The sequence below is a fragment of the Saccostrea echinata genome, unplaced genomic scaffold, assembly GCF_033153115.1.
Source record: "Saccostrea echinata isolate AGI-Se365-2 ecotype Australia unplaced genomic scaffold, CSIRO_AGI_Sech_v1 ptg000019l, whole genome shotgun sequence".
Classification (NCBI taxonomy): Eukaryota; Metazoa; Mollusca; class Bivalvia; order Ostreida; family Ostreidae; genus Saccostrea; species Saccostrea echinata.
The window spans coordinates 5,130,165-5,142,020 of record NW_026889768.1 but is presented as its reverse complement, the minus strand read 5'-3'; the positions used below and the strand labels follow the sequence as shown (position 1 = coordinate 5,142,020).

Genomic DNA, 11,856 nt, shown 5'->3' with positions numbered 1-11,856 from the left:
TATTGTCCTCGGTCCCCCCCCCCCCCCCGAAAAAAGGAAATTACAGAATGTCGTTTATTTCATCAATGTTATACATATAATTTTGATAAATTAAGAGGCGGGTCAATTACTTGATATCAGTTCACAGTCATTTAATATTATTTCAAATAGTAATTTAGTTTTAATATATACTCATTTACATATACTGGCATAGGTTTACTATTCAGGTAAGAGACAAAATTAGATTTCGCCAATACACAACCACATTTTTCTGTATTTTAACGAGAAAAAAAATACCCCCCCCCCCCCAAGATAAATCTTAAACTGTTTGTCTAAGAACTTCTGTCCCCTGTGCGAAGTTTTCTCAACTGGACCACTTTGGCTGGAGTCTTCTTCATGTCGTAGGCCTGTCCTAAGTAATACATACAATTAATGAACACTGTGGTTATATTTAGATGCCAACCGTACTCGCTGGTGGAATAGTCACTGGGGAAAGTGTGATGGTAGTTATGGAAGCCCTCACCCACTGCACTCAGGGTCACGCCCAAATTTTCAGCCGGGTTAATCCGCTTATCGTAAGGTCTTGTGCCCCATAAATGGGCAAAACTGTTCACAGACCATGTGGCATTTAACAGAACACAGTAACGCAAAATGGCACCTATGAAATAGGAATTCCAAAGAGATTCCCCCCAGAAATACCAGGGAACGACGGATGGAACTACAAAACACATCACTAGGACCAGCGGTCGGTAGAACCTGGAATAGAAAGACGTGCTGCATGGATTTTTACGACTTTACTAACATTCAATTACAAAAATCAACATTTTGCATGTCGGTTAATTTAGTACTTTCATCAAATGTGTCAAGGCCCTTGGGATGCATATATACTGGGTATTATATGAACAAGTAATACATTCAACCTCACTGATTCCTTGGTTAAAAGTGTTATTTCAATCCTCTTTTTTCATTTTTTTCAACATTAGTATATATTTTAATATATAATGTTATAAAATACTATGAAATCATTTATTTTCGAGGGGTCAAATTTTCGTGGTTTGTTGGGATTTAATTTCGTGGATGAAGAATTTTTAAGTATTAAAAACAATGTGGGTCTCTTCATACCTCAAAAACAACGAAAATTAAACCCTTACAAAAATAAGAAGCTTGGCCTTTTAACATTATTTATTATGCATAGATTGCACAGATATTTATCATGTTCAAATTCTTCATACCTTCTTTGAAACATGACAATTTTGTCAGCATAAAGATCAGAAAAGTCGAGACGGCTCCCTTTCTCCATTACATTCGGGTGTTTTCTGACCAGCAGCCAGCCGATGTGGGCGAAAAAGAAACCTCTCTTGGCGTTGTGTGGATCAGCATCTGTTTCTGAGTATTTGTGATGGACTCGATGGTCACGTGACCAGTCAAGTATGTCATTCTGAAAAATAGGTCAAACTTATACCCGTACCACATTCAAATTTGTTGGCAACTTAATGTTGTTAATTGATCAGCCATACCTGCAGCGCGGCAGCGTTCATGAGCGCTAACAGACACCGAAGCGGAGCCCGGGCTTTGTATGACTTGTGGGCCCAAAGGCGGTGTGCCCCAGCTGTGATTCCAAGACCAGAGACCACGTAATAGAAGATGGCTGAAAAATATTTGAAATGTCAATTTTTAAGTGAATGCTATAGTATACATAGTGGTCTGACTGTTATGTCTAAAAAGCCGTCGGGTAAAGGATCCATTCTTTTTTTTCAGACCTGTATTATATATTTTTTTTACAAGAAAAATTAAGACATGCGAGGAAACGGAGGAGTTTCAGACAATGGTGAAAACTTACCCCAGACCCAAGTTAAGGGGTGTGACGTCGGAATTAATGTGAGAGCATACAGGGATCCTATATGTAAAGCCGACATCAAGATAACATTTCTCCACACGAGTTTCTGGTGAGGTCGAACTGCGAGCTCTGTTGTGGGTACCTCCTCCATATCCACGGGCCCCATCTCATCATTTGTAGGTTCTCCCACCACATTCCTAGGCGCCATTCTGTCAACAACAATGATAACAATGTAAGTATTTATCAAGCTAATAAAGAAGTTTTTTATAGTGTAGGTTTGGGTCAGGTTTCAGATTTACCGTTTCCACATTTTCGACGTAAATTGTTCGGGGCTTTACAACTGGGCCCCAAAAAGTGAGATAGAGATCCCTGTATTGAGAAGGGGGGGGGGGTATTCATTGTACCTCTGTATAATGGTGGAGACAAACATCATGAATAGCTGCAGACCCAGTAATTTTAGGACGTAATTCCTTCAATCGGATGCAGAAACAGATTTGCAACCAAATCTTTTCAACAAGTACAATACATCCACTTCGTATAGCCATACACATATTACAACAGAACCTTTATAAATCCAATTTACCAGTGAGTACCAGATAGGCCAATGCAACAATTCTACAGCAGCAACAACAAAAAGAAAATAAGGGGGGGGGGGGGTCAATTACTTCATAAATCTTTAGTAAATGTGAATATTTCTCCTTTTCAGTTTACACTCTCTTTTTAACGTGTCCTTTGTCTGAAAATTTATACACCTATTTATAATTGTATATATATATATATATATATATATATATATATATATATATATATATATATATATATATATATATATATATATATATATATACGATTTTCCCCTAAAATATCACGATAATATCGTGAAATTTTTTATAAGCAATTTTTACAACAATTTCAAATGAAATTTCTTAGTGTCTCTTAAAATATGCTATAAAACATAACTTCACTTTTTAAATTTGTATAAATTTTATATAATATAATGCATGTTTGGATGCCATTGTTTAACTGTTTTCAACACTTTTTACACTTCCTGTAATTGTTATTTAACAGCTTGAACAAATAAATGAAAAATTTCCGGAATTTTAGCCTGGTTCCGGCCTACCCATAATGCTCCGCACAGTAGCGGAGCATTATGGGTAGGCCGGAACCAGGCTACCGGAATTTATGAATACGTACCAAATACCGGTATTTTAGTCTCCGTATCGCGATACGTATCACGCAATAAAAAATCACGATATACCGGTATACCGATAAAGTCGTGCATCCCTAGTATTCCGGCAATGCAAACAAGAGGGAAATTCAATTAAAAAAAAAATGAATGCAAGAAAGAATGGAAAAAACTAATATAAGCGTTTCATTGTGTACTACTACATGTAATTTGGATTCGTTTTCAATCAGAGACATTGTATAGGTTTAAACCAACGCTTCTTTGATGGATTCCTGAGCCTGTAAACTTAGTTATACGTATAGAATATTTTCTTTCGCTAGAGAAGAGAACATTAACTTTGTAGCAGTGTATAAAAAATATTTATTGATCCACAAAGTCACGGATATACCCGAAACATTCACCCACAACGTAGCTAGGTAGAGAATAAGATGCTCAATTCAAAATATTTTCCCTGGTCATCATCAATCAATCATATTGCGTCAGCTCATATCGCGTGTTTGACCTTGATCAATATCAGTGGATTATAATTACCAATTCTTAAGAAAGAAGTGGAATTCGGCAGGCTTATTATATATTTATCAAGGACAAATTTTCTAAATAAATGCATGCAGGGGTGGGGGTGGGGGGGGGGGTAGGGTCGGTTATAGGGAGGACTTTGGGCCCGAGCAACTTCTCTTGAACTGTGGTATATTCAAAAGTAATTTGATCATCGAGTGTTAATAAAAAACTGTTTACATGTATATTTGCTCACTGAAATTAAATATTTTCTATCAAAAATATTTATTGTATATTTTCATATAATTTTGAGATATACAGAACTACATTTGAAACGTATACACCAATAAAATAAATGTACACTTAATTAATTAAGAAAAAAAATTTCCCTCAAGAGTGTTATTTACTCTAAAGTTAAACTTGCACGTAGTAGCGTTTTTGAAATCTGGGGGTGGGAGGGAGGGGCAGCCGGAAAAATTTTTCCGGACAATTTTTCTGAAAAATCTTTGACAAGCAAAATGAATGAATAAATAAATAAATAAATACATCAATTAATATAAATGAGGAAATAAATAGTATATTTGTAAAAATCAATGCAGTAAAACAAAGTATATTTTGCATTATTTTTTGAATCATATAGACAATTTAACAATAAGTCTCAAAACACGTGTCCTTACCCCCTGTCAGCAGAAACCTTAATGAAACCGCACATCACACTCAAAAAATCTGCTTATTTTCACGCGATGCTCTCGGCCAATCAAAAAACGGATTATAGATTTAGTTATAAATAGATTGTTGGCCAGGACGGATATTCCCTCCAAAGGAGGTGTGTGCAAGTATCAGGTGATGTGTTTTTAACAGGTAAACGTTCTTGAATATGCGTGTATTTATCGTTTCTTTTACTGCGCTAATTACACATGTTAAGACTGCCGTGCATGGAAATACGTATTCGATAGTGACACGTATACATGTATAAGTATCGAACTTTGTTGGTCGATGACCTATATAATAAAATTTTGCTTTACTTTCAAAGTTCATCCGCTAATTAACAATGCGATAAAATAAGATAAACAGTGCAGAATAAAATAAGACGCACATTAAGTATGTACAACACACTCGTAGGAGTTCTTCAGATATTTAGATTGCGAGGGTCATTAGATCTATTAAATAAACAATGAAGTAGCATGACAGGCGCGGATTCAGTTCTTTGTGGAGTGTGATGGATGCGAGTTACTAATGGTAAGGTAGTATCACAGGCGCGGATTCAGTTTTTTGTGGATGGATGTGAGTTCCAAACGTTAGAGAGGAGTGTGAATAATTATTTATAATGTCGACATGACAAGTGGTTTGTATATTCAATATCTATAGCTGAACCACAGTGTTTATATGAAGATTAAAGAAGTAAAATTAAAACGATTGGTTTTATAGCCGGGCATGTCAAAACGTGGAATTAAGCAATTCGAGATTTTTATTGACCAACACTGCTTTACTAACTTCTAAACTCTATGATCGAAATTGCTTTGAAGTTTTGCAACTGCAGGCTAGGAATTTAATTCGAGGTTATTAACTTTTTGAAGCTGAATTTGATCGAATACTTTTAAATAAAACAAACGTTTAAAAAAAGAACTAACGTGTAAACCTAAAAACTGCAGTTGATTGTAAAATCTTGCAAAATTAATGTTTCCATTAAAAATTACTGGCTTAAAAAATAGCGCTCTAAATTCTTTTAAAAAGATCAAAACCATTTTCAAATAAATTTACAGAAGAAAGTTAATAGCAAAATTACAAAAATTACATTTTGGTTCTAGTCGTAAGTTCTTTTGCAAAACGGGGCACGGGGCCATAAGAAGCAAGTACAGGTGGTGGAAGGGGGGGACACCTCAAACGAACAGCAGAAATACCTTGCAAATCAGCAACAGAAAGGAAAAAAGAGGGGGATCTGACATCGGACCATTTTATTGAGCGAGGAACCCTAAATTATCATTGGTTTTCTATTGTTTAGTGTAAAATTAGAACTTTTTTTTTTAAATTTTATGGCATATACTGGCAAAATTATTGAGTTGTCGAGTGGGGTTAACTCCAATCCCACCCATAAGAGAGTTTAGTTTCATGTCATATAGAGTACTACTTTTACAGGATTTGTGTTCATAAACTTTACCTTTGATTGTCTAACGACAAATTCACTATGCCTTCTAAGGTTCATTGACCTTCTGACAAGAGATATACATGTAACTCTCACGTGGATATGCTGAAATTATTTAGACAATTATTTTGAAAACCATAAGCATTAAAGCAAAATTTTATAAAAACATAGGATAGTTATACAAACTTACAATAATTATTATGACCTTGAACTCAACCTTTTACCTATTTTCCAAAAAGTCAATTTTAATCGCCTTATTTTTAGGAAATATTGGGCTTACAGAGCGTCCTCTTCGCTAGCCAAGGGTGACGATCGTCTTCTCCTCTTTTCAAGGGTGAAAGAGAAGAGGAGCGGGTCGTCACCCTTGGTTAGCGAAAATGTCAGAGAATATGACTTGAATTTTATCTTCAACACCAAGATGTTTACTTTATTTTGGTTTCCCAATGGTTTGGGGGGGGGGGGGGGATTGTCTATTTTAACACCAAAAAATTGGGGGGGGGGGGGGGATGTGTCTCTTTTAACAGCAACAGATGGGAATCTGATACCTAGGTGTATTAATAAATTACATTAAAAAATTCAGAGATTAATGACTACTTTGGACCCTGACCTTGATCTTCGACCTTCCTCTAGACTAAATTCAAAGATAAAGCCAAATTTCAAATAAGAGAAGACCTTCTTTTAACTTTATGAAAGGTGAAATCAACATTGAAACAATCATATCCTACACAATGTTGATTTTTGTACTATATTAAGTTTATTGGAACAGTCAATTCATGGGTACATTACAGTATGACTTATAAGTAATGTTTTTTTCTCTTAACAAGAGGCCCTTGGGCCACATCGCTCACCCGAGTACCTTGGTTAGGGAAAAAACCCAGAAATACGTTCAGTATTGAAAAGTTTAATTATAAATGTGGTTCCGACATTTGATCTTCCACTGAGGCTTTGCCCCACCTCCAGGGACATGATTGGAACATATTTGATACTACTCTACCTGAGGATGCTTCTGAGTTAATAAGACTGGCTTTGATGATCTTGAGAAGTAAATTTTTATTGATCTATCCCTTATATTCTTTTTTCAATAACTTTGATCCCCTGTTGTGGACTCATCCAATCCCCAGGGGTCTTGATTTGAACAAACCTGAATCTACACTACCTGAGGATGCTTCCATAATAATATGACTAATTATCATGGCTTTACCGTTCTTGAGAAGAAAAAAAATTTGATCCCCCATTGTGGCCCCACCCTACCCCTTGGGGGTCATGATTTGAACAAACCTAAATCTACAACACCGGAGGATGTTTCCTTAGTAATATGACTCAACAAAACTTTTCTATTCTTGACAAGAAGAATTTTCAGATTTTTTTCCTTCACGTTCCTGTGTAAAACTTTGATCCCCATTGTGGTCCCACTTTACCCCCGGGGGTCATGATTTGAACAAACTTAAATCTACACTATGTCAAGAAGGTTTCATATGAGTTTTAAATGTTTTGGCCCATTGGTTCTTGAGAAGAAGATTTTTAGAATATATACCACCAAGTTTTCACTATTTCCTAATTATCTCCCCTAGGAAGAGTGAGTGGCTCTTCGCTTGAACAAATTTGAACCCCATTTACCCAAGGATACTTTGTGCCAAGTTTGGCTGACATTGGCCTTGTGATTCTGGAGAAGAATATGAAAATGTGAAAAGTTTATAACAAAGACAGACACCGGACAAATTTCGATCAGAAAAGCTCACTGGAGGCTTCGTCTCAGGTGAGCTAAAAATAAAATTTCCTCTTAAAAATACATTCTGTATAAATTTATTATTTTTATAGATTTGAGTTCAATAAGAGATGTCTATGAACGGCAGTGTAGTTATAGTGGGGGCCGGAATGGCTGGACTGTCGGCAGCAGAGCACCTCACTAAGTGCGGCTTCAGGGACGTAGTGATTCTGGAAGGGGGTGATCGGTACCGTTCAAGTTTATTCACCTTTGATTTAAAAATGTGCTTTTTGGTTTTTAGTTATGTTTTATTTCACTCAAGTCAAAGGTTTGTCGGGCGTCTTTTTGTTATTTGCCGTGTGAAAAAAAAATCTAAATCAAAAACTTTCCTTCAGAATTAGCAAAAGCTGCAAGTCCAAATTAATAACGCGAAAAATACATGTAATTTCTCAAAAAATTATTTAATGAGCCCAATTGTGTTTTTTAAACAAAAATTAATTGAAATTGTGTAGACAACAAATTGATTGAAATTGTCAGGAAAGTGGTGTCATGTATTCAAATTTGCGTAGAGATGATAGGACATTGAAGTTTCACAAGAAATGAGAGCAAAAATTGAGCGAAAATTGAGAATGTGTAGAAAAAGAACTCTCCGTATCACTGTGATTTCGGGTTACCTTTGAGGCCAGTAGGCATCTTGTGTTTTCGAAAGTCGTTTATTCATAGGCTAGATGTTAAAATAAATGATCAATTGCTTAAGCCTCTTGGTTGGAGAGGAGTAACATTTTTACTTTAAATTATTTTTCCTCCATAGAGCCATCCAAGAAGCTGTACAGTTTGTTATCAATCTCTTTACTGGCAAAAAAAAAAAAAAAAAAAAAAAAAAAAAAAAAAAAAAGAGGGGGGGGGGGGGGTTATTTAGTAGTTATACTTCGTGTCGAGTTAGTTGTGTAATATTTCTAATTTGAGGCTTGCATCACATACACAATTTTGCAGGATTGGTGGAAGGATAAATACTCATGGATTCGGAGAATACCGCGGTAATCCCGCTCTTATTGAACTTGGTGCCAACTGGATCCATGGTTCCCATGGAAATGCTGTGTTTAGTTTGGCCACAGAGCACGATCTACTCAATCCTTATGTTTTATTAGATAGGTAAATTTCCCATGCTTCTTTAAAAATGTCTTGATTGCTGGATGCAAATTTCAAATGTGGTAATGTGTCAAAAATGTTGTAAAATATAGTCGAAGTGTTATTGCAAAGTAAAATAAATGTCTTATTATAAATGTTGTTTTAATAACAGAATGGAGGGATATGCGTATACCGAAGACGGAAGAAAAATTAGCAAGTCTTTGACCGAAAGAGTTTGGCAGATTTTTCAAGAGGTTGAGATGGGATTGCAGGACATCAAACCCCAAGACATTGATGCTAACTCTAATATCGCTAGTTACATGACTAATGAGTTAGAAAAGAGGCTGGTGGAGTTCCCAGAAAACCAGCATGCAGATATAAGAGCACTCTTTAATTGTATGTTGAATTACCTTTCCTTTCATTCAGCCGAGGATCTGGAAAATCTGCCACTAAAATACGCTGCCTGCTTCAAAGAGTTAGGTGGTGGCAACATCAAGTTGCCTAAAGGGTTTAAAAGTGCCCTTGATGTAATCGTCAAAAAATTGGCAAAAAATTGTATTCAATACAACACAGAAGTGGAGTATATTTATTACGGGAGCACTCAATCTAGGACTGTCGCCATAACATGCAAGACACCAACTGGAAAGAGAATGTTTGAAGCTAACCATGTGATTGTCACGTGCTCTCTGGGAGTCCTGAAGTCTTGTCATTCCAGAATGTTTGCACCACCTCTACCACCAAGTAAAATTAGATCTATAAATGCAATGGGATTTGGAACTGTCAATAAGATATTTCTGCAGTGGAAAACACCTTTTTGGAAACAAGGTGAAGGAGGTTTAAAATTTGCCTGGAAATCAAGAAATATAGGGAACAAGAAAACTCATTGGTATAAAAGTCTTTTTGGATTTGATGAAATTCTGAACAATGACAACACATTAATAGGATGGATTCATGGGGAAGCGGCAGAGCATTTAGAAAGTATGTCTGACGAGGAAGTCAAAACTCAGTGCACGGCTCTGATCCGGCAGTTTTTAGGTGATCCAAACATTCCTACGCCCACTACAATAATTAGATCCGCCTGGAAGACCAATGGACTTACTCAGGGTTCCTACAGTTACGTTTCCTATTCGTCGTCCCCAGCAGACATTGAATGTCTGGCAGAACCGGTGTATATGAGCGGGGTACCTGTTGTTTTGTTTGCCGGAGAGGCTACACATCCACACTTCTTCTCCACAACACACGGGGCAAGGGAGTCTGGAATACGAGAAGCAGAGTCTCTTAAAAACTATTATCAAAAGAAGGCTTTAGGTAATAAGCTTTAATCATAAACTTGATCTTTTTATATATTGTTTCTTTGTGATTTATACGGACAAATCTGATACGAATAACTGTGAAATAATCTTTAAACTGTTTCTGTTGATGACTTGATACTAGATTTTTTTTAAATGAATGCTCCTCTATTTATTAAAGATTATTGGAGTATATTTCTAAATAAAATGCACATATATATTTATAATAGTATATTTTTAATAATGGATGCACATATAAGATTATAAATATGCATCTATTAGAGCATTATTAAATGAATCACATATATATTTGTATGTTTGTCAAAATAAGACCACAATATTAATTGTATTGCGTAAATTAGGGGTTTACGTACAATATATCCATCGTAAAGGAATTGTGCTATAGGAAGTGTGGATCTTTCGATGATGCCTGTCATGCATGCAGTAATTAAATAGAATTCTGTGTCTTTACAAAGTGGTGTAGTTTTATTCTGGAGAGAGTATCCATAGATGCACTGTTGACCAATCTATTATTTATATAAATTAAATGCTCTTTATTACATTTTCAACAGAGAAGTACTGTAATTTATCCATTGGATAAATTTGATATTTTCTCAGACGTGTTTTTAAGGACATACGCGAAGTACATGTACCTGTACCCCACAAGGTACCTTTCCCACTGATATCCAAGATATTCTTAATTTGAAATAAATGTATCATCAAATGTTCTTAGACATAAAATCAGCATACATTACCCGGAGTTTTAACAGATATCAAATGATGAAAATCCTTGTGTTTTTTTTAAAAAGAAAATTACCAAGAATTATAGTTTTAGCTTGTATTTCCTATAAATTTGATTCAGAAGAGATGCACGGCATTATCTGGCACATGTTCCAATTAGATATAAACATATCACACCTCGTCCATTGTAACACCTGACTGTAAAATCTGTTACAGTCTCTTGTCAATTTTATAATTATCTCCGCTCGGGGTGTTTCTCATGTCTGCACTTCCAGAGAATTTACAGCATTGCCCTACTCTTAGCTTTAATAGTACTTCTTCACACTTCTACTGTTCTCTCCGCTGTGGCGGATCCAGAAAGGGGTGGGGGTGGGGGTTCCGGGGGTTGGAACCCACTTTATTTTTGCAGAGAGAGAAAGAGAGAGAGGGAAGATTCCGGTGAATTTCAGCTATAGCTAATATATATGCCATTTTTAAACCATCTTCTGAAGTAACTAACTTTAAGAAGGATGCATAAAAAGTCATGAAAGGGAGTATGCAGAGGAGAATATTTCTCTCCTTATATCATGGGGATATTTTAATCAATAAATGTTTAAAGAGTATGCGGGGGGAAGGGGGTCGCTTTTCTGAGAATAATATCTTATGCTATTGTTTTAATACGTAAGTTTTAATTTAGACTGTTCCCCCTCCCCAACACTTTTTGTTGCCGGAAGGTCAAAATACGCAAATGCAAGCATTCGAAAGAAAAATGTTCCGAAAGGTTAAATCCCCCCTTGAAATAGAATTTTAAGTGTGGTGCACGTGTTTTTTGTTTTTTGTTTTTGCTTTTGTTTTGTTTTGTTTTTTGTTTTTGGCATGTCAACTCCATTTGGGGGTAGCCTCCTTTGAAAACCGTTGCAAGGGGTTTGAAGTACCTGTGATGTGATTCTATGCCTGAGTGTTGGGGGCACCGACCTGGAACCCCCCTCCCCCCTCCTTTCAAAAATTGCTGGATCCGCCCCTGCTCCGGTTATCTCAGTTTGCACTGAACGCAAACGATTTGATTGTTTAGCAAAGGGGAAAGGGATTTGATATTTTTGATTTATTTCTTTAAAATAATAATAATGCATTGTTGTAATAAAAAAATAAGAAATAATAATTAAAAAAAAAAATAAAAATCGGCAAGTAGAGGTCTTGCTAATCTGGTGAATTATTTTATATTTATTGCAGTTATTGTAGTTAAGGGTAAGATTGATCGAGTTTTCACCCCCCCCTCCAGAAAACCATTGTCAACCGAGGCGATTTGATTATACTACATGTATACCGGTGTTAGCTCAGATTGCAGTATTGCTCAACGAATTTCAAAGGGTCAGG

The 11,856-nt window shown here is 36.0% G+C and overlaps 2 protein-coding genes across 2 annotated transcripts; one reads left to right on the top strand and one right to left on the bottom strand.

The window, feature by feature from the left end:
- Positions 1-222: 222 nt before the first annotated feature.
- On the bottom strand, positions 223-2,033 carry LOC133189780 (stearoyl-CoA desaturase-like). Its single transcript, XM_061325180.1, has 4 exons — positions 1,820-2,033; positions 1,497-1,627; positions 1,212-1,417; positions 223-735 (listed from the first exon to the last, which is right to left on the bottom strand). Exons 1-4 carry the CDS (start codon positions 2,022-2,024, stop codon positions 312-314), a joined length of 966 nt encoding a protein of 321 aa, XP_061181164.1. The 5' UTR covers positions 2,025-2,033; the 3' UTR covers positions 223-311.
- Positions 2,034-4,309: 2,276 nt separating this feature from the next.
- On the top strand, positions 4,310-9,993 carry LOC133189779 (spermine oxidase-like). Its single transcript, XM_061325179.1, has 4 exons — positions 4,310-4,358; positions 7,459-7,592; positions 8,339-8,497; positions 8,646-9,993. Exons 2-4 carry the CDS (start codon positions 7,477-7,479, stop codon positions 9,793-9,795), a joined length of 1,425 nt encoding a protein of 474 aa, XP_061181163.1. The 5' UTR covers positions 4,310-4,358; positions 7,459-7,476; the 3' UTR covers positions 9,796-9,993.
- The last annotated feature ends 1,863 nt before the right edge of the window (positions 9,994-11,856 follow it).

Bases quoted from the DNA above. Each gene is read 5' to 3' on its own strand.
- LOC133189779 (XM_061325179.1), top strand. From the start codon at position 7,477: ATGTCTATGAACGGCAGTGTAGTTATAGTGGGGGCCGGAATGGCTGGA. The intron at 7,593-8,338 runs GTACCGTTCAAG...ACAATTTTGCAG, and splicing joins ATTCTGGAAGGGGGTGATCG to GATTGGTGGAAGGATAAATA. The intron at 8,498-8,645 runs GTAAATTTCCCA...TTTTAATAACAG, and splicing joins CCTTATGTTTTATTAGATAG to AATGGAGGGATATGCGTATA.
- LOC133189780 (XM_061325180.1), bottom strand. From the start codon at position 2,024: ATGGCGCCTAGGAATGTGGTGGGAGAACCTACAAATGATGAGATGGGG. The intron at 1,628-1,819 runs GTAAGTTTTCAC...AATATTTTTCAG, and splicing joins CCCCTTAACTTGGGTCTGGG to CCATCTTCTATTACGTGGTC. The intron at 736-1,211 runs GTATGAAGAATT...TTTCTATTCCAG, and splicing joins ATTGTCATGTTTCAAAGAAG to GTTCTACCGACCGCTGGTCC.